The following is a 22,616-nucleotide window of genomic DNA, read 5'->3' as shown; positions in this document are numbered from 1 at the left end:
AAATATTATGCTCAACTTTTCTAGGTGATTGATCCTTGCTTGTAGTCCCAGCTCCTTTACCTTATGGAATATCATATTACAATCCCTTCAATATTTTGATGTAGAAGCTGCAAGATCCTGTGTGATCCTGACTGTAGCTCCTTGATGTGTGAATTGGTTCTTTCTGACTGTCTGTAGTATTTTCTCCTTCACTTGATTGTTCTGGAATTTGGCATTGATATTCTTTGGTGTTTTCAGTTTGGAATCTATTTCAGGAGAAGATCACTGGATTCTTTGGATGATTATTTTGCCCTCTGGATCTAGAACTTCTGGGCAGTTTTCCTTGATGACTTCTTGGAAGATACTGTGCAGGCTCTTTCTTTCATCATGGCTTTCTGGTAGACCAATAATTCTTAGATTTTCTCTCCTGGATCTATTTTCCCGGTCAGTTGTTTTTCCAATTAGATATTTCACGCTTTCTTCTATCGTTTCATTTTTTAGATTCTGTTTGAATGATTCTTGATGTCTCATAGAGTCATTAGCTTCTACTTACCTGATTCTCATTTTTATAAAATTGTTTTCTTCAGTTAACTTTTGTATCTCCTTTCCATCTGTCCAATTTTCTCTTTTTATTTATTTATTTTTAGATTTCGACATTCATTTCCAGAAAATTTTGAGTTCCAATTTTTCTCCCCATCTCTCCCCTTCCACCACCCCATAATGCCTTGCATTCTGATTACCCCTTCCCTCAATGTATCCTCCCTTCTATCGCACCCCACTCCTCCCTTATCTCCATCTTCTCTCTTTTCCTGTGGGGCAAGATAAATTCCTCTACCCCGTTACCTGTATTTTTTATTCCCCAGTTAGATGCAATAATAATTCTCAACATTTGTTTCAAATACCTTGAATTCCAACTTCTCTCCCTCTTTACCCATTCCAACTGAGAAGCCAAACAATTTAATACAGGCTATACATGTGTCATTTTGCAAAAGACTTCCATAATAGTCATGTTGTGTAGGATTCCATCTGTCCCTCTCCTTTTTTTCTATTCTCTCATTTGACCTTGTCCCTTCCCAAAAGTGTTTACTTCTAGTTACTCCCTTCTCCCATTTGACCTCCCTTCTATCATCGCCCTTACTCCACTTGTCCCCTTCTCCCCTAATTTCTTGTAGTGTAAGATAGATTTTCATACCAAATTTAGTGAGTATGTTATTCCCTCCTTAAGCCATATGTGAAGAGAGTAAGCTTCACTTTTCCCTCTCACCTCCTCCCTTTTCTCCTCCACTGAAAAAGATTTTTCTTATCTCTTTTATGAACGATAGCCTGCCGCATTCCATTTCTCCCTTTCTTCTCCCCAAATTTTCCTCTCTCATCCCTTAATTTTATTTTATTTTTTTATGGACATCATTTCTTCTGATTCAGCTCAACCTGTACCCTCTGTCTATATGTGTGTGAGTGTATTTTTTGTGTGTATAATCCCTCCACCTACCCAAATACTGAGAAAAGTCTCAAGAGTTACAAATATTATCTTTCCATGTAGGAATGTAAACAGTTCAGCTTTAGAAAGTCTTTTATGATTTCTCTATCCACTTTACCTTTTCATGCTTCTCTTGATTCTTATGTTTGAGAGTCAAATTTTCTATTCAGTTCTGGTCTCTTCAACATGAATACTTGAAAGTCCTCTATATCATTGAATGACTATTTATTCCCTGGAAGTATTATACTCAGTCTTGCTGGGTAGGTGATTCTTAGTTTTTATCCCAGTTCCTTTGACTTCTGAAATATAATATTCCACACCCTTCTCTCCCTTAATGTAGAAGCTGCCAGATCCTGTGTTATTCTGATTGAATTTCCACAATACCTGAATTGTTTCTTTCTAGCTTGTTGAAATATTTTTTCCTTGACCTGGGAACTCTGACATTTGGCTACACTACTCCTAGGAGTTTCTCTTTCTGAGTCTCTTTCAGGAGGTGATTGATGGATTCTTTCAATATTTATTTTGCCCTCTGGTTCTAGTGTCAGGGTACTTTTCCTTGACAATTTCATGAAAGATAAAGTCTAGGCTCTTTTTTTGATCATGGCTTTCAGGTAGTCCCATAATTTTTAAATTGTCTTTCCTGGATCTATTTTCCAGTTCAGTTGTTTTTCTAATGAGATGTTTCACCTTATCTTCTATGTTTTCAGTCTTTTGGCTTTGTTTTCTTACTTCGTGGTTTATTTCATAGTCATTAGGTTCCCTGAAATCCACTCTCTCTTTTAAAGAACTATTTTTTTCAGTGAGCTTTTGAACCTTCTTTTCCATTTGGCCAATTCTGCCTTTTAAAGCCTCCTTCTCCTCTTTGGCTTTTTGGACCTCTTTTTCCAATTGAGTTAGCCTATTTTTAAAGGTGGTTATTTTCCTCAGAATTTTTTTGGTTCTGCTTTAGCAAGCTGCTGGCTTGCTTTTCAAGTTCTTCTATGGCTTGAACACATTTCACATGAATTTTGGAGGTACTGGAGGCAGAAGCCTTGACTTCCTCTGACAGTATGCCTTGTTCTTCCTCATCTGAAAGGATGGAAGGAGACAACTGTTTACCAAGAAAGTAACCTTTATGGTCTTATTTCTTTTGCTTTTTAAGGCATTTCCCAGCCAGTTACTTGACTTTTGAGTCTTTTGTCAAGGGGGGAGTATACTCCAGGTACCTGTAAGTTCTATGTTCCTCCAAGGTGGTACAATCAAGGAAGAGGAGTTTACTCCTCTCCTGGCCTGTGCTCTGGTCTGGGAGCTACCAAAGCTTTTCTTCCCAGGATCTGCAAGTAAAATTCCATTTCACATGCCTCTATCCTTTGCTCCACCATGCCAGCCAGCACTCTTCCTCACTCCCAAGATACTACTCAGAACTGAGACTCAGATCAGTGACTCATTTTCCACAGGTACTTTTGGTCGAGGGCTCCAAAAATGGACTCTGATGCTACTACAGTTGCTGCTGCCACCTCCTGGGGCCAGGGTTAGGGGAGGGCCCCACTCCCTTCTCAGCCACATGGAAAAGCTTTTACACTGATCTTTGAAGCTCTCTTTTATGTTTGTGGACTAAGGGATCTGAGAACTGCCACTGCTTCTGGGGATTCCACCTACAAGGCCTGTTTTGGTCCTGTTCCTGTCAGTGCAGCATGGCCAAGGCTAGACTGGGCACCAGAGGCTGTGTTGCACTCCGTGCCCAGTGAGATAGACCTTTTCTGTCAGCCTTCCAGGCTACCTTGGACTGGAAATCTCTTTTACTCCATTGTTTTGTGGCTTCCAGTGCTTAGAATTTGTTTAGAGTCATTTTTACAGGTATTTTATGGGCTGTGGGGGAAGAGCTAGAGTATGTGTGTCTTTCTACTCTACTAACATGGCTCTGCCTTTCCCCCAATGAGATAATATTTGGCACATAATAGGATCTTAATAAATGGCCATTTAATTTAATGAAATAGAATTGACCCTCCCATCTTATAAGTGAGGAAAGAGATGGAGAATTACGATGCAAATGACTCTGGATTTGGAGGGAAAGCACTTGGACTGTGCTCCTATAGGACCTGGTTTCTTAATAATAATAGCCTCACAGTGAATCCTTGAAGGTTTAGAAAGCATTTTAAGTCATCTCTGTGACCTTGTTACTGCATCCACAAGTGAATATCCACATAGGGGTAATAATCTGGTGGCAATAAACACTTTTGATGGCGTCAGCTCAGCCATAGTATTGGCTAATACCTGTGGTCACACAATGACAATCCAGCAAGTGTTTCAATTAGGCCATAGTGTAATGTCAGAGTTGGCCATTAGGTGGCATTCTATTCGAACTATTCATCTAAGTATGAAGTTGTTTAGTTGTGTCACACTCTTCATGACCCTATTGGGGATTTCTTGGCAAAGATACTAGAGGGTTTACCTTTCCCTTCTTCAGTGCGTTTTACAGATGAGGCAAACTGAGGCAAACAGTGTTAAGTGACTTGCCCAGGGTCACATAGCTACCAAGTATCTGAGGCTAGATTTGACCTCAGAAAGATGAGTTTTTAGGCAGTTAGGTGGCACAGTAGATAGAACGTCACACTTGGATAATATAATAATATATGAATAATATCATTATTTATATATTGTTATATCATATTATTTTTATATTATAGATATTATATGTTATTAATTGTCAATTGTATAAATAAAATAATAAAAGAGAACAACCTCAGTTATAATCCTCCCTCACTGATTAACAGAAAGCGGGAAGCTGACATCTTCCTCCTACCCCACCATCATACCTGTTGCTCACTAGTTACAGGGTCTGTACTAGCTGCACTTGCCCAGATGATTTTGGGTAACACTGGGCAGAGAATGGACTCCAGATGTTTCAACGTCCCTGGCATCCTCTAACTGTTCCTCCCTCTCCCAGCAATGGTTCAATCTAACTTCTAGAAGTCAGAATCTGAAAGAAGAGACAGAGAGAGGAAGAGGGAGGGAGAGAGAGAGAGAGATATGGAGAGAGCAAAAGGAAGGGAAGCCTAGAAAATCATACAGTGGAGATAGCAAGTATTTATAGCAAGTTCTGTGGGCCCTCCTCTTACCACCAAAGATGAGAAGACACAGAGGGGTAGGAGTTGGGGCGGGGGGAATCCTCTTCCTGTGCCAGAATCTTAGAACCTGCTCTCTGCTTCTTTCTCTGTGAACCATTTCCTTGAGCCCAGATGATCCCACAGGGTCAAGAGAGTGAGGCAGATTCTCCTAGGCTATTTCTCATTAAAACCTCAGAACAATCCCTGGAGAAAAATTTTTCCAGAATTATTTTCCCTATTATATACATAGTGAAACTGAGACTCAGATGAAATGATTTTCACACAGTCATGGAGCTAATAATCAACAAGAATTTATTAAACACTTACAAAGTTCAAGCACTGTGCTAAGGTCTGAAGACACAAAGAAAGGCAAAAACACAACACATTCCCTCAAGAAGTTCACATTCTAATGGGGACACCAACACATAAAGAGGTGGGAACATAGAAGATGTGTACAGAGTGGATGAAGCCCACCTCAGAAAGGAAGGAGTAAGCAACTTGGGGAGGGGTGGGGACCCAGTATGAGTCCTGAAGAAGGTGAGTTTTGAATGGGGACTTGAAGGAAGCCAGGGAATCTGAGAGGTGCTTCTGAGGAGTGGGGCAGAGATCATAGAAGTGGAGACAGCCAGGACAAAGGCTTGAGGGTGAGAGATTCCTGGAAAATGGAATGTTTTTTTCTAGGAACTGCAAGAAGGTTGATGCAGCAGCATTGTGGAGTTTATAGATGGGAGCAAAGTATAAGAAAAGAAGTATGGAAAGGTAGAAAGGAACCAGATTACATGAAGGAGTTATATTTATTCTTAGAGGTAATTAGGATCCATTGGAACTTTTTCAGCAGGGGTGGGGTGTGTGCGACACAATCAGAACTGTACTTTCAGGAAATCAGCTTGGCAGCTAGGTGTTGTAAATGGATAGAACACTGCATGGAGTCATCAAGACCCCAGTTCAAATCCAGCATCCTTCACCTACTAGTTGTGTAATCCTGGGAAATTCACTCAATATGTCTTCCTCAGTTCCCTCTGCTGTAAAATGGGGATACTCATAGCACCAACCTTGCACAGTTGTTGTGAGGATCAAATGAGATCATATTTGTAAGGCACCTGGCACATAGTAGGCACTTAATAAATGCTTATTCTTTTTTCCCTACCTTTCCCCTCAGCAGTTGAATAATCGAAGATGGCTTACTGGATTCGAGGTCATGCCTTGTTGCTTTCTTGGGCTATCTGGCTTAGACCACACTGACTTTCTGGGCTTCCCTGTCCTCCTCTTACCAGAAGGAGGAACTAGATGATGTCTGAGTTTCCACCAAGTTCTGAGATGATGTGCTTCTAAATACGGCCTTTTCATTTTCCACCCTATTTACCATCCTGTCAGGACTAGAAGGAATCTTAGTATACAGGTATGAAAGACTGCTCCTCCTAGCCTCCCATGTGCCCTGAGGGTTCATCAATAAAAGAGGCAACACCAAATGTTAGCTGGTTTCCTCCTGTTCATTGATCCCCAGAGATCTCCCTTCATATTTTATTCCTACTCCTTTCTATTGAGATATTCTATTGAGATAACTGGTGAGGCCTGGTGTCAGGAAGACCTGAGTTCAAATCTGGACTCAGATACTTAGCTGAATGATCCTGACCTCAGTTTCTTCAACTCTAAAATGTAGAGAAGTTGTAGAGGCAAGTTTAAGCTCAATGTCAAGAAATACTCCCCAACACTTAGATTTATTGTAAAGTGGAGTGGGTTTCCTTGGGAGGAAGTGGGTCCCCCTCACTGAATGTCTTCTAGCAGAAACCACATGACCATCTCTCAGACATATTGTAAAAGGGCCTCTTGCTTGGACTGGGATTGCAGAAGCTGGTCACTGGGGTCCCTTCCAGCTCTGAAATACTGTGATTTTGAAAACATGACACAAAGGTAGGAGAGCCCAAAGCATGATGTTGATATGGAATAGTATGATGAGTAGTAACGATTGTATTCAGATATCCAATGTTCCCAGCTGTCATATTCTCCTGCCTCTCTGGTTCCAGCTCCTGGATTCCACTGGCCCTGATGCCCTAGCTTTGACTCTGTGCTCTTCCTTCCCCTGTCTAACTCTTGGGTCCTCCCTCTGCAATCGTTCACCTCTGGGCACCTTGTCCCATGGCCATGAGAAAGGAACATCTGAGATCCTCTAGGGAAAGAACTATGCTGGTCTACCTTCTGGGAGAAATCATGACCTGCCTCTGCTGGGAAACAAGTAGATTTCATGCCAGAACCAGTCCTTTCCGGGAAGAGACATTTACTCATTCATGGCCACCCCATCATCTCCTTTCTATTCCCTCCTTTTTATTGTTACCAGATTCCTGCCTCTGTGAACCCTCTATAAAGGTCCATGCAGTCCCTGATTGGATATATTGATTCAGGGACCAGCCCAAGGGTAAGTGGGGAATCTACGGGGGAGAATCATTCTAAGAGTAGAGACCACCCACCCCTACTTAGGAGAGGCATCCCTTCTCTTAAGGTCACAGCAGCTCTGGACCTGCTCCAAGGTCCCTGGGATCCTTCATTCTCTCTAAACCACAAAACCCCTGGATTTCCCCATACCCAGAGAGGAGGAGGGAGGAAACTTTGGTGGGTTGGTAGGATGGACCCCCTGCAGAGAAGAAGGTGGAAGAAGAATCCCACAGTCCTCTCCTTTGCCCTGCTTTTCCCTAGCCCCATCTCAGAATCCAGTGGTGGTCAGGGTCTCACAGTCTCCTCTACTCCCACAGACACAATGCTGCCCCCCAGCCTCTCCAGGTTTCTCTTCTACTGCATGCTGCTTCCAGAACTGGTCCTGGGTAAGTCACTCCTGTACACTGGTGCTCTCTATGCTCCTGCCTTGTCCTATCTACTGCTGAAGCCAAACTGACAAAACAGGTTCTCTTGGGAACAGTTGGAACATCTATACGATGTGATACAACCAGGCTACCATGAAAATAGCACTGGCATTGGCATCTTTGGTCACAGGCTTACCTGTGTGACCTTAGATAAGTCCCCTTTCCCTTTCTGGGTGCTGGGTCTCTCATCCATAAAATTCAGGATTTAGACTAGAAAGTCCATAATCCCCTCCAGCTTGAAATCTGTAGTCTCATAGTTCAGTCTCATTTTACAGATTTAGAAACTGAGGCTGAGAGATAACATCACATGCCTAAGGTCACACATGTGATAAATAACTGAGTCAGGATTCACACTGAGGTCATAGAATAATAGATTCAGAAGTGAAAGGTACCTTTAATGTCATCTAGACCAATCCCTGCATTCTACAGTTGGGAAGCTGAGGCACAGAGGCAAAGTGAGCTGGATTTGAACTGAGCTCATCTGACTCCATATCTGGCACACCTTCTGCCCCCTCTACCCTTCCTCCTGGAACACAGAGGTGGAAGGGTCCTTCATAGGTATTTTTTTTTCACTCCCTTCATTTATTAGATGAGGAAGCTAAGCCTTAGGGGAGATCAAAATCATTCAGACAGTTAGTGGCAGGGCTAGGTTTCAAAGGCAGGTCCTCTGACTCCAAATCCATCACCCTCTTCCACCTTACCATGCTGATAGAATGCCAAGCCTAGAGGCCTGTATTGGGCTACCCGAGTCTTTCTTACCTGTCCCAGGTCTTCGGTTGGCCAAACCGGATAAACGTATGAGAGAAAGGACGTTCCAGAGTCAAACAGGGGTTGAGCTTTATTTCAGGGTCTGGGTTACAAATGCAGGGAAGTCTTCCTTAGGAGGAAGAGGGGGAGATTTCCTAAGGAGGCTAAGCTTAAGGGATTGTAAGTAGAAGTACAAGTGGGGAGAGAGGGGGAGGGGAGAGAGGAAAGAAAAGAAGCGGAGCCCTACTTTTCTCTTTGTGCTAAGAGAGAGCTTTCTGGCTTCCTCAATCCTACTTAATCTTCAGCCACACAGTTTGCATCTCAATACCATGCTGTTAGGTAACTAGGTGTGCTCCAATCCGGGACAACCTCGAGGGCAGGGAGACTCCACCCATCAGGTATCTCCGGGGGAGAGGCGGAAGTACCCGAGCTAGCCGAGCTAGCTCGGTCTGACCTTCTCGAACCCCCGCTGTTCATGGAGGGCCTCGTAAGACTCTAAGATTTAGAAGTCCCACTTTTACCTGCCCGAGACTGTTCACACGGAATTGAGCTTCCAATCCCAACAATAGAAGAATAATTAGAGTAGCTAATACTTATATAGAACACCCTATATGTCAGGCACTTTGCTAAGCCCTTTAGAATTCTCTCATTTGATCCTAACAAAAACCCTGGGAGGTGGGGTGCTTTGTTATTTCCAATTTACAGATGAGGAAATTGAGGCAAATAGAGGTGAAGTGATTTGCCTAGGGTCAGTAGGCCAGAGTCTAGAAAGGGTTTGATAAGAGTACTTGGACTCAAGTCTTTCTGATTCCAAGTCGTACTCTCTAACCACCATACAACACTGCCTCCTGATGAGATTGTGTGTGATACACATACATGCTTTTCTGGACGATCTATCCATCCATCCATCCATCCATCCATCCATCCATCCATCCATCCATCCATCCATCCATCCATCCATCCATCTATCCATCTATCTATCTATCTATCTATCTATCTATCTATCTATCTATCTATCTATCTATCTATCTGTCTGTCTGTCTGTCTGTCTGTCTGTCTGTCTGTCTGTCTGTCTGTCTGTCTGTCTGTCTATCTATCTATCTACCTACCTGTCTGTCTGTCTGTCTGTCTGTATGTCTGCCTGCCTGCCTGCCTGTCTGTCTGCCTGCCTGCCTGTCTGTCTGTCTGTCAGTCTCTCTCTTTCTATTTTTCTGTCTTTCTGTCTATCTATCTGCCTATCTACCTAGCCATCATCAATCTTCACTTAATGGGTCTTAGCCACTCTCTTTCTCCAAGCCCTTCATATCATTTTTTGATTTTGGCTGGTCCAGAAGCAATCCTGTAGGGACATCCAGAAGGAGTGGACAAGCACTGGTCCTGGAGTCAGGAAGGCTTGGCTGAGTTCAAATTTGGCTTAGTTGTGTGACCCTGAGCAAGGCACTTAACTCTAATTGCCTCCACAAAAACATCAGCAAACAAAAACAGAAGTAATGCTGAACATAGAGGGATAACATTGACATCATCAGGCATGAGTTTTAATCCTGCCTCAGACACTTACTTGCTATACTTACTAGAAAAACAGTTTCCCTTCCTGAGTCTTGATTCCCTCTTCCATTAATAAAGTAGGAAAGAAGGAAAAGGAAAGGGAATAAGCTCCTATTCAGCACCTCTTTTGTTGTAGGAACTGTGCTAAGTGATTTGTACATATTATACCAAATGCATATATGTATATTTATATTTTGTCATTTGATCCTCCTAACAATCTTAAGAGATAGGTATTATCATTCCTATTTTACAGTTGAAGAAACTGAGGCATGCAGCAAGGATTCTGTAGTTCTGCACTGAAGAGCTCCAAGGTCCCTTCCCTTCCCATCTGATCCCATTCAGAATAAGAGATTTAGGGTTTCTGGGTCAGTTCCAGATTTAGAACCTCTGGAGATGAGAGAATTCTGGAGCCTCATTGGTAGGATTTCTTCTGACCCACCCCCCTCCCAAAGCAGGGCCCCCAGTTCTCATTTTGCTTCTTTCTATCCACCCTGCCCTCAGGCCAGATTCCCAAATGGACCACTCCTCCCCACATCTCCTGCCCAGAAGGATCCAAGGCTTATGGCTCCTTTTGCTATGGAGTATTCCAGCAACCAAAGACCTGGAGCTCTGCAGAGGTGCTTGGGTGTGGTTATAGGGAACCTTGTATGGGAGGTAGGGTAGGGGTGTTGGCTATTTTATCTCAGGATTCCTTGGGTCAATGCCATGCTAGGAGAATGAGATTGAACTTGCATCACCCTCTAATTTGATCCAGATGTCATCCATGACTTTTTCCTGTCCCACCTAGATCCTTAATCATCCCCCAATGTTCCCACCTACCCCCATGTGGCCTCCGTCATAAAGACAAGACCTTCCCAAACCGCCCCTCCCCAATCCTTGTCTTTTCTAATCTGCCTAGGTGTCCTTCCCTCCCTTCCCTTCCCCCACCCTTCTGTCTTGTTGCAGATCCTCACAGGAGTGGGTAACTCTCTACCTCTTCTTCACCCTGCTCCTACAATGTGCCCTCTTTTCTTCTCCACAGCTGAACTGTCAAAGTCTGACCTCAGGTCATCTCTCGTCCTTGATGAATGAATCAGAAGCTGCCTTTGTGGCTGCCCTGGCCACCCAGAGTTTAGGAGAGAACTGCAATCACCTCTGGATTTTTCTTCACAACCCCTCCAAGGTTTCCCCATTTTCTCTCTATCTCTTCTCTTTGAATTGTGGGACTGATGAGGTGGAAGAGGGAAATAAGGGGAAGGAAGAGCCACTGAGACAAGGAGGATATTTCATGGAGTGTTTGAACTTCTTGTCTGGTCTCATTGTCAAAATCAGTCTGCTTATCTATCCTCAGTCTTCATCATGCAGCCACCCCATACAGAGATCCATTGTTCAGCATGAGTCATATCTGCTCCCTGGGTTTGTTTGGGAGAGGGTGAATAGAAGTGGATGGGTTGCCTCCACTTCCCCTTTACTGGAGGTCTTCAAATAGAGGCAGATAGTTATGCATGGGAGGTATCATAGTGCAAGACGGACCGTCCTGGATTGGAAATTAGAGGGCTTATGTTCAAATCGCAGTTCTGCCACTGTAACCTGCATGACCTTGGTCTAGAGTTTGAACTCCTGAGACTGAGCTCAATTCCTCAATTCTGGAAATGAGGTCAGGGCTTGATCTTGTGAATGAATGAATGAGAAGTGTTCAGTAAGCACTCTACACAGAAAGCACTGTGCTAAGGCTAGATCTACCAATAGAAAAGTCAGACCGTCCCTCCTCTCAAGGAGTTCTGATTCTAAAGCAAGATGACAACACATGTGGAAGGTCATAGTTTCTCATTATAGGGAAAGCTTCTCATTAGGGAGCAGCAACACAAGTGATGGGTAGGCCTCTTTCTTCATGTCATTTCCACTGATACAATCACTACACTTGTTGAACTCAATATAGGCCAAGATCTCAGATGATGATCTTCACACACCTTGATTCCTTCAGCAATATGGTTGGCATATTCTAGAAGGGGCATTAACCCACCTGGAGTAGGTACATGAGAGGAGGGTTTGAGAGGACTATGGTGAGAGTCCTAGAACACATATAACATAAGGACTAGGTGAGCAAAATGTATATATTTCATTTGGAGAATAGAAGACTTAGAACCATGGGCTCTCTGTCTATTAGGGGACCTCAGCAGTCACCCAGTTAAAGTTGGGTTAAAGCAGAGAATCTTGCGATGAGGCAAAAAAGTCAAACAAAGATAGCTATGTCTCTTGTTATAAGTTCGGTCACACGGTAGTCAAGTCAAGGAAACAAGCATTTCTTAAGTACCCGCTACATACAGTCACTGTATTACAAAGAACACAAAGAAAAGTCAGTTACAGTCCAAGGTCTCAACAAGCCCATGGTCTAATGTGGGTTAGCAGAGTTAGCTTAGTGCAAACTAAAATGTAGAAATAGGTTACATTCAGTTTAAATTGGAGAAAATCAACAAAGTGGAGTCAGTGGAATGTAAGGGGACCTAGAAAGGCTACTTGCAGAACATGGGGTGTTATCTATCAGTTGGGAAAATCAGGGAAGCCCAGAGAGGGAAGATGGAAGGAGAGACTTCCAGAAAGGAAGGATAGCCAGATGATTTTTTTGGCCCATCATTTGGGTCTACTGCCATCCTTCTGAACACCCCTCCCTAAGTATAGTGCTTGGAGACACACCCCAGTTCTCAGGGTGAATTGCCTAAAAAGGTTGAATGTCTCGTAAAAGCACAGCTGATGAGCCCTTCCTTATCACTAGTAAAGCACAGACATTTCATGAGAGGACATAGTAAGAAAAGGAGCCATGAAACATTTTGCTTTTAAGTCTAGGGAAATTTCTCTTCTAAACATGCATATCATCAACAGGCACACAATACAAAGATCATTTTATGACCTAAACATTAACTAATGCGTCCCTTCTCTAGAGACTGAACTGGGCTCAGCCTAAGCAAGTGGAATGCCTGCCTTTAGGCTGAACCTTAAGAGAGTGGTAGCCTTGTGGACCTGGCAATGGATGAAAGTATGACACGGAATGATGAGTAATTCTGCCTCCAATGGCACAGGGCCAAGGAAATCCCTAAGTGATACGATCATGCTGTTTTTACCAGGTGTATACTTCATTGGCCTCAACTGGACACTACTCCACTGGACATTTGTCCTTATCAGATGTTCCTTTGATTGATGTGGCCTGCTTCCATTCTTCTTGGTACATGGAAATCCTCTCTACTTCTCACTTCTGGCTCTAGCTGAAGTCCTTCGCTATGGTACTACGGTTTCTGCAAGTGAAAAATAGGCTCTGCCATGCTCTTTTACTTAAAAAATCCAACAACTTTTTGTTCATAATTTTGATTAGGAAAAAAAAAAACCTGAGTGATAGGGAAAGTAACATCTCTATTGGTGGGGATGGGATGGGGAGAAAATCAAGAAACCTTTCTTTTTGATCTTTCCTAATTATGCTAGAGTCAGTCAATTACCGGGTATTTGTTAGGCATCATTTATGTTCCTGGCTGCTGGGTGACTCTGATTTGGTATTCAGGAGAAAGAGAGAGAAATACCAACCTTAGAAATTCCCCCTTCAATCTCATCCCCTCCACCAAGTACTTACTGAACTCCTGGTGAAAGAGGGACCATACTTCCCCAGAACATGGGAACTTCTCTCCCTTCCCCTTCCATTTTATCCCTTCCCCTTCCTGCTTTTTTATAGAATGCTAGATTCAGGATCCCTCACCCAAGCAGTGGCCACAAAAGGATGCCTTTGATCCAGTCCAGACCATCATAGCCCTCCTTAGGTTTCCAGACATAAGATGATGAATTGCATGAATTGCAGTGGGAAAACATCCCCTTATCTGAAAGTGTCAAGCCTAAAAACGACAAGATAGAAAGAATTGAGATATCACTACGTTGGAGCCAAGAACAATCTCAGGTCCTGGTTAGAATCTCTCTACCCCCACCCCAACACCTGTATTCAAACAAACTAATTGTTCCAATCCAATTAGACATCAAAGTTTTCATCTACAACTCAGACATCATCTCCCACCCTTGGAAAAGAAATCAAAATCCCTACTTTTACAGAGAGAAACCTTTTCTTTCCTTTTTCTCATTAACAGTTCAAGTGAAGGGGCCTTAAGGAAACAAACTTGCACCATAATGGGCACCAACCTCCAACCTGCTCCAAAGGCCTGGGTGCCTCTGGGTTACTGAAATTTCCTTCAATCCTCCATCAGTCCAACAAAATGTTGCTGTTTTTTTCCATGATATGAAAATGTGGGAAAAGGCCAGAAGAATTTAGATCAGTAGGAGAGTGCTCTGAAAGACTTTGGAACTTCTCCTAAAACTCTCTGTGTGAAGGTTTTTTCTTTCTCTTGTAACCAGGGAGTGAAGCAACAAACTTCTCACACTTTGACCTCTTTGTCATCTGCAGGGGATCAGGAGGTGGGGGTGGGAGAGAGTAGATCAAAATCAGTTTCTCAGAATGAAGTGACTATAACAAGCTCTAGGAATTCTGCCAAGGCCTGAGCTATGGTTTCAGAGGCATCATCAGAGGGAGAGAAGTGGGAATCTGCTTTCTCTTCCCAACCTGAGGCTCTGCTGTGGTCTGCAGAGTAGTCCTTCAGTCAGTTCATCTCTCCATAGACATTCATTAAGGTCATATGAAGTACCAGCATTATGGTAAGAATTGGGCATTCAAGAAGAGGCAAAGGACATATTCTGGTCTCAAGGAGCTTAAATCTAATGTTTCACAACTAGCAAATAACATGTATAAAGTACATAGAAGATAAATGGAAAATAATTATGACAAGAGGACAGTAAGATGAAGAGAGGTTAAAAAATGCCAGTGGGCAGAGATGAGATGGGACGATATGCCAGAGATGAGAGTCAAGCAGAGAAAATGCCTTGAACCTAGAGATGGAAGGTCCTTTTGCTGGAACAGTCAGGAGGCCAGTGACACCGGACCATCTTTTACATATAAAGATGTAAGGGGACTAGAAAGGCAGGAGAAGATTGGGTTATAGAGGGCTTAAAACATCAGATGGAGCATTTAGTATTTGATCTTCGAGATGATGGGGAAGCACTGCAGTTTATTAAGAAGGAATGTGATAAATGTTGGAGAAGATGTGGGAGAGTTGGAACACTAATTCATCGTTGGTAGAGCTGTGAGTTGATCCAACCACTCTGGAGAGCAATTTGGAACTATGCCCAAAGGGCTACAAAAATGTGCATATCTTTTAATCCTGCAGTATTGCTTCTGGGACTCTATCCCAATACGATCATAGAAATGGGAAAGGGTCTCACATGTACAAAAATATTTATAGCAGCTCTCTTTGTGGTGGCCAAAAACTGGAAATCAAGGCGATGCCCATCAACTGGGGAATGGCTGAACAAGTTGCGGTATATGAATATAATGGAGTATTATTGTGCAATGAGAATCGTTGAACTGCATTGGCTGCTGCTGGGGGGATAGACCATATTCCCTTCTCATCCAGGTGAAAGCTTTCTTAACTGACCTATGAAGCTGTTTTTGGCATTTGTGGTTTGAGCAATCTGGGAACCACAGCTGTTGCTGGGGATTCAGCTCCAGAGGTCTGCTCCAGTACTGGTCTTACTGGACCAAGGCTGGGGTATGTTACATAGGCTGCATTCTACTTTGTGCCGATGTGAGAAACATTTCCTGTTGGCCTTTGAGGCTACTTAGAAAGAGTGAAAGATGAAACCTTGGATTTCTCAATCAGCAAGTTACTGTATACCTAAGGGAGAGTCATTGTCCTTTTGATAGGACACCTGATGGTTTAGTCATAGAATGGAACCTTTTATATGTGAGGGCTTAGAATGTGGTGCAGCACACTCAGTGATTTAGGAAGAGGACTGCCAGCAAACAACTACAGCCTGGAAATACAGCAGGTGAGGAAGGAAGAGAGGGAGGGGAAGAGAAGGAGGAAGAGACAGAGACAGAGACACAAAGAGAGGGAGGAGGGAAGGAAAGGGAGAGGGAGGGAAAGACAGAGAGACATAGGGAAAGAGGCAGAAAGAGAGGGACAGAGAACCGGAGAGAAAAACAGAGAGGAGAAGGGAGGGAGGGAGGGAGGGAGGGAGAGAGAGAGAGAGAGAGAGAGAGAGAGAGACAGACAGACAGACAGACAGACAGATAGAGAGACAGAGAGAGACAGAGATAGAGAGAGAAAGACAGAGAGAAATGATGCATGAAAGATAGAGAAAAGAAGGAAGAAAGCCCAGAGCCAGGGTATATTTTCCTTACTCTACAAATCTAGGGCTTGTTGAACCTCTGGATTGGGCTGGAAGGCATCTCCTTCCATCCTGTGGTAGTCTAAGGGGATTTCTGGGCTTCCTTAGCCCTTTCTTTTGCCCCCTTCCTTAGGTTGTCAGTTCATCTAGAGGAACATAAGGCTAGATAAGAGTGGGGGAAAATTAGGTTCAAATCTTTTCCCTGACACAAACTCTTTGACCCTAGGGAAGTTAATTAACCGCTCTGAGCCTCAGTTTCCTCATCCATGAAGTGAAGGAGTTGCACTAGATGGCCTCTCTAAGAGCCTCTATGCTTCATTTTCTTGTCCTGAAAAAAATAAGAGGCTGAAAAATAATCTCTAAGTCTCAAAAGAGTCACTCACTCTGATTCTTTAATGTGACTTCTCCCCTTCAGTCTCCAAGTACCTGCTTTCCAGAGGGGTTGAGAAAGGGCTGGGGCAGGTAGAGAGCAGAATTAGGGTAGTTTCTCCCATTCATGGAGAGGTGTGTTACATTTCCAAGGACAAGAAGTGAGCTCAGTGTTGTAGCTAAGATGGGCAGGAGGGAGTGCTAAGGGCTCAGTCTGATTTCTCCTGGGGTTCTCTAGGAGATGGAGACAAAAACACCAATGGTGTCCTACCCCATCAGGAGATACCAAGACCATGACTGGGAGCCTGTGAGGGAATTATTCTCTAAAGGAATGCTTGGGAACATGCCTTATGGCTTCTGGCCTTTACTGAAGAAGACAAGAATATTCTTGGTACTTTTGGGGGTACCCTTTGCTATGGTCTTGTGGTCTGTCTCCCTTGTCTTGTGTCTCCTGTCTTTATTTGGCCTCTTAGCTGGCCTCTGGCTGTATTTTAGGCATGTTATAAAACAGTATGTATATAATTCCTTGAATACTGACCTGTTGGATATCCAGAAATCCTTTCTGAGTGGGAGATACTCCAGCTTTTGGGTGGCAGAGTCTGAGCATCAGGTAGTGGGCATCATCGGTGCCCGTCCAGCAAAGACGCTGATTGGAGGAGGGAAATATCAGGAATTGGTCCGCTTGTCTGTGAAGAGGAGTTTCCGAGGCAAAGGGATGGCCAGCACCTTGGTGTAGACTGTGCTGCAGTTTGCCTGGGATCAGGGGTATGATGGAGTGGTCCTTGAGACTACCTGCTCCAATCACCCAGCTTACCGACTTTATGAGAGTCTTGGATTTTGGAAATCCCATGAATCAAGGTATTACTTGAACTGGTGGCTAGGTTTCCTCTCAATGTGGCATTACCAATGTGATATTTTCCCCCCAGGCATGACTGTCTCTTGCCTCAACCCCTCCATGTCCCACAGTTCTTCATGATTTTATTATGGGTTCCACCACAGTATGCTGTGCTTATTAAAGGTTGTTGACTTTCCTGCCATTCTTGACTGGTTATTTCCTTATTGCAAAATGCCCTTACACAAAAATCATTTTGGATTGAGGAGAAATCACAGAGAAAGGGACTTCTATTTTAAAAAGTCACTGTGGGAGTATCCTGTACTTTCAATATTTCAAGAGAGAATAATAAGGATTTCCCTGGTCTAGACGGTGATTACATTTTTACCCATTACACTTTCTTTTCCCCTAACCCCTTAAGTATTTTCTGTATTCGACAAAACCTTGGTTACATTTGACACATAGATCTGTATCCTCAGTTCCACAAAGTTCTCTGGAAAGACTCAACCATTGTCCTCTTGAGGGTGTCCCTCTAGTGCCATGTACACTAAAGTTTCAACCAAAACTGGCATATTTCTAAATGACCTCTTAAGGAGAGTAGGAAGAGCCCCAGAGAGTCCATGAAGCACCATTCTTAGATATTGTCCCAAACAAGAGTGGTCATTGTTGTTTGAGTGACTGTATCTCCCTACCTCACCCAGGCTAGAAGTGTAGTAGCCCCTTGGAGTCATGATCCCAATGCGGATCTTCAAATGGGCTTTAAATTGGATCATTTGGGTTCTCCTTAGGCAGTCTGGTGGCCCTTTGCCTAGTGGAGATCATGCTCTTAGTGTGGAAACCCAAGTTTGCCTTTAACCTTCTTTCAGTTTGGAACTTCTGAACTCAAGTAATGCGCTATGATCATCTCCCCAGCAGTAAAGGAATGTGCCTTTAGAGATGTGCCCCACTGAGTATGGCAAGAAATAAACAGCTTTCAGAGAGGGGCTAGACCCACCACAGTTGGTAGATTAAGAGATTCTAGTCATCCTTAAATAGAAAGGATTTTGTTTTGAGTCATTGTCATTCTATTCTCTCTCTCTCTCTCTTTCTGTTTCTCTGTTGGTTTACTCATTTATTAATTGCCTTACTCCCTCTTTCATCTCAATACAGTGTTATGCAAATTCCAAAACAAGAGTCATTTGCATGGCTTATGGTAAGTTACTGTGCCTAGTGTTAACAAGGGACCTGTCCCAATGGAAGCAACTATAAAGAAAATAAAATTATAAAAATTGATAAACAAAAAAACCTCACAAAAGTGAAAAAATGCAGTCAAAAGAAAAAACTGAGATTCTCTTCTCATAGAAAAACTTTAATCCTTGTTGAGGTTTTACAACCTATGGAGGCAAGTGCTCCCAGTAGGGATTTGGGACCTGGGATATACTGAAAACTCACCTTTGGATGTGAAAATTGACTGTCCCTGGGTAACAATTCTTGGAGGAATCCCTTTGGCCCAAAAATGTCAACCTATTGTATTTCCCCAAAATATCCCCTAAAAATGCAAAGAACCGTGTAGATGTAAGACTAGACAAAATATCTCCAAATGTGCTGACAATGCATTGGGCAAAACAAATGGAGATAAATGTACTTGACAGAAGGACAAGCAGGCTCAGTTCACAAAGAAAGGAAACATCCTCAGTGGATCCCTGAACATGTTTCCTCCCTAAACCTGAAGTACTGAGCTTGAAGAGTTTATTGGAATCCATCCATTACATTAGGAAGACACTGACTGAGACTGAAGAAATTGGTAAATGGAGGTGGATACTTACTTGCCAATTTAGACCAGAAGCCAGAGGGATTGGATCAGAGGGATTGGGTCCCAAACACGAGAGAAAAATAGTCTTTCAGAGACTAAAAGAAGGTTAACAGAGACAAAAAGAGACTGAAATTGTGGGAAGGCCTTTCAGAAGCTGGAGGATTCATGGAGGATGGTCACTGGGGTGGTGAAGGGCCTGAAGATTATACCAAATGAGTTTTGATTGAAGGAACTGTGGTATTTATCCTGGAGAAGGTTAGACTTGGGGGTTGGGAATGACATGCTAGCCATATTTAAAGGGTTGAATTGGTCTATGGAAGGATTAGAATACTCCTTTTTGACTTCAGAGAGGAGAACTAGGAGTTGTGGGTGGGATTTTCAAAGAATAGCATTACTTCAGGAAAAACTTCCTAAAAACTAGAACCATTTCTTTCCTCGGAAGTTTTCAAGGGAAGGCTGGATGGGGAGGGGAATGGGCGGGAGAGAAGCCATGAGTCTATCTTGAGGCCTCACTTCTGACAAGAATCTCCTGAGTCTTAGTCCCCATTAATCTAGTAAGAAGCTCAGGCAATGGACACCAATCAGAGGAGCTCTTTGTGCCCTCTTGGTAAGTTTCCAGAGCTCATGTCTACCTCTATGAGAGTTCACCTTCACACCAAGGTCTTTACCATGTCTTCTCATCAAGTTGATTGGAGACTCCATCAAAATGGTCTGGGAGTCCCCTAATCAACCTTCCTTCCAGTTGTAAAGAGTCACATAGAGAAAAACTTGCTAATAACTAGATGTGTCCCAGAGTCAGATAAGTAACTTTGGGAGGAAATGGGTTCCCCATCAGAGGGGTTCTTCAGGGAAAGCCTTGGTGATGCTTGTCAAGTATATTATCAAGAGTATTTTTCATAAAGGCATGGGTTGTACTAGAATTCAGAGGTTCCTAAAGTAGGTGATATCACCCTCTGTGGGTCACTGGAAAGATCCATGAGGGTGGTCATAGTCTCTGGTGCAATTGGAGGTAATTGAATAAAAATAAGGGAACCATGGAAGCATAAGGAAGGAAGAAAGTGTTAAAGTCATAGTGATTACATTATTTTTCTAAATAAACACACAAAATGCAAGTTATAACCCAGTATTCAAGTCTGCCAACAGGTCTTAACAAGCAAGTGTTGGCAGGTGAGCCTGTCCCACATTGTCTGAAAGTCTTGACATTGGCAAAAATATATTTGTGTCATCACTTGTTTACAGTGAGACACTATATGGTTACATGACACAATATTGTGGCATTAAAATTTCAGTGTAGGAAATACCCCACAAATTAATAATAAATTATTAAAAATAAGATGCAATTTTTTGAAATGATGTGCATTTAAAGGAAAACATTAAAGGGTTAAAGAAAATAGTTTTCCAGGGGACAAACAAGTTTTTTTTTTTGAAAAGGGGGTGGTAGGCTAAGTAAATTTAGGAAGCTCTGAACTAGATGGTCTCTGACATCTTTTCTAACCCTGAGATTCTGCCATTCTGGAATTCTTGTCTAGGTATATAATCTTCCTTCTGGTCCATGATTCTATAAATATGAACATAAGTGAGTCTGAGTAGGCACAGATTCTTCGAATGCCAGAACCCTTAAAATCTGGAGTAGAGAGCTGACTATGCAAAGAGAACAGAGATTAGGGGTGTCTTCCTGAAGATGGAGGGTTTGAAAGGAGAAATGGGTAGAAGACAAAAATCCCTCTTTTTGGCATTTACAGCTCTTTATAACCAATGCCTTCTTCCCTTTTTAGACTTCTTGTCCTTTATTCTTCTCCACACATTTATGATTCAGGAACATTGGCTTCCTTGTGATTGTCTACACTTCTCTTCACCTTTGTGCTGTCTATCCTCCACATATTCATATGCCATGTACATTCTGGAGAGCTTTATGCTGACTCCCCCCACCTGCCCTGAAGGACAAGTTGTGGCCTTAGAGCTTTTCTATATCTCCCCCTTAGGTTGCTACGGGTACCTCTGAGGTGTCAAGGGTGATTCTCAAATGTCATCAGCTCTAGTCCTTTATAGTCTACTTCTCCCTCATCCTTGACCAAAGTAATCAGTTGAGTCATTTAGTTAGCTGTCCTTGAGCTGTCTTTTGAAAAGTGTATTTATCAAGCTTGTCTATGCTTAGTATAGTGCCTGGTGTAAGGTATTGACACAAGGGTTGGGAACCTGAGGTCTCAAAGCCACATGTGGGCCTCTAGGTGCTCAACTGAGGTCCTATGACTGGATCCAAACTTCACAGAACAAATCCTCTTCATAACAGAATTTGTTCCCCACTCTGGTATAGGGTATTCAGGGAAGATTAATACCTCTGGTATGGGGGCTGCCTACTTATTTTCAGGGCTACTTTCCTCCTTTGGCATCTACTTGATCTGCCCAACTCTCACCTGTTCCTCAAAGAAGCCCTTGCATATGCAGCAGCCGCAACTGGGTAAATCATTTTGGCAAACAGTCTAGATCAGCTTGAAAGTGACCAAGGGGTGGCTCTCAGACTCATTTGTGAATTTCAGGGGGGTCCACTTCAAGCATGTGACCATATCCCCTGGCAGAATAGTCAGATGAGAACAGTTGGCTCCAAAGGTCATGATGGTGGCTGAAGCAGGCGCTGTAGAGTGCTCAGAACTTGGTTAGACTTCAAAGAAGTCAAGGTCATACGCTGCATCCCAAGCCATTGCCAGTTATCTTGGCTTTTTTCCTTACATTGGACTTTGATGACTTAGGAACAGAGAGGGAGGACCAACACTTTGTGCAGCTATGCCTCCCTTAAATTCAATTTATGCACAGGTCAGAAGAAATCACCCATATCATTTTACCAAATGTTCATGTGGATTATTTTGCCTGACCTCTGATAGAATCTTCTGAACTCATGTTAGTGTGATCATCTACAGTGACTCACCATAGTGATGTCATTTTGGTTCGAAAGAACACACCAGAATATTTTGAGAAGGACAAAACCCAATACTGCCCACGGTATTTAGTGAGTGTTTAATAAATGCTTATTAACTGACTATTCACAAAGAACATTAGATACAAAACATCTGCCCCCAAATTTAATTCAGTTCAATTCAATAAACATCTCTTAAGTAACTACTCTGTGTCAGGCATCATGGTAAGTTCTGGGAATACATAAAAAGTCTCTACTCTCAAGGGTGGCTGGGGAGGGGCCCACCAGGGGCTACCTGGCACTGGGGTACTGTTTCATGGAGTCAAAACCAAGTATAACTGCTGATGGAAAGTGGAGAGTTAGCTGGAAAGGTAAATGTATGAAATACTCTCCCACAAGAGCATAAAGAGTTCAGGAGAACATGGGCTTAGGTTTACAAGGCACTTAAGGTAAAGGGGCAACTCACAGTTCCATGTTGCTGGAAGTCTTTTCTTTCTGTTCATGGGGACTTCAAGAAGTTTCCCCTAAGCATGAGGAACCTGTCTGTCTTTGGTTCCCAGCATGGACAGTGCTGCCAGCTAATCAGAATACGTGACTAGGACAGTGATGGGAAGATGGAAGTCTATATTCTTTGCACCCTTCAAAGCTTGCAAGTAACTCCTGTGGTGAAAAGAGGGGGGACAGGAATTAAAGCACAAGCTGAGGGTTTCCCTTCCACCTTACAGATGGCTCTTCCTCAGGGGTCAAGTGCAAGCCAGCTAGCAGTTAATTTGAGCCAACCACAGCGCT

General features: G+C 43.0%; 1 protein-coding gene and 2 pseudogenes across 1 annotated transcript; 2 read left to right on the top strand and 1 right to left on the bottom strand.

The window, feature by feature from the left end:
• LOC140520466 (uncharacterized) overlaps positions 1-22,616 on the bottom strand; it is a 35,278-nt pseudogene that overhangs the window by 5,481 nt on the left and 7,181 nt on the right.
• LOC140519701 (lithostathine-like) lies at positions 4,949-14,016 on the top strand. The gene is made up of 7 exons (XM_072633047.1): positions 4,949-5,031; positions 5,702-5,941; positions 6,878-6,955; positions 7,290-7,358; positions 10,191-10,306; positions 10,711-10,851; positions 12,791-14,016. The coding sequence occupies exons 4-7, from the start codon at positions 7,295-7,297 to the stop codon at positions 12,926-12,928; spliced, it is 459 nt and encodes a 152-aa protein (XP_072489148.1). The 5' UTR covers positions 4,949-5,031; positions 5,702-5,941; positions 6,878-6,955; positions 7,290-7,294; the 3' UTR covers positions 12,929-14,016.
• LOC140519638 (N-acetyltransferase 8-like) lies at positions 15,793-17,321 on the top strand (annotated as a pseudogene).

Source organism: Notamacropus eugenii, chromosome 1 (assembly GCF_028372415.1).
Source record: "Notamacropus eugenii isolate mMacEug1 chromosome 1, mMacEug1.pri_v2, whole genome shotgun sequence".
NCBI classification, from domain to species: Eukaryota; Metazoa; Chordata; class Mammalia; order Diprotodontia; family Macropodidae; genus Notamacropus; species Notamacropus eugenii.
This window is presented reverse-complemented; position numbering and strand designations above follow the sequence as displayed.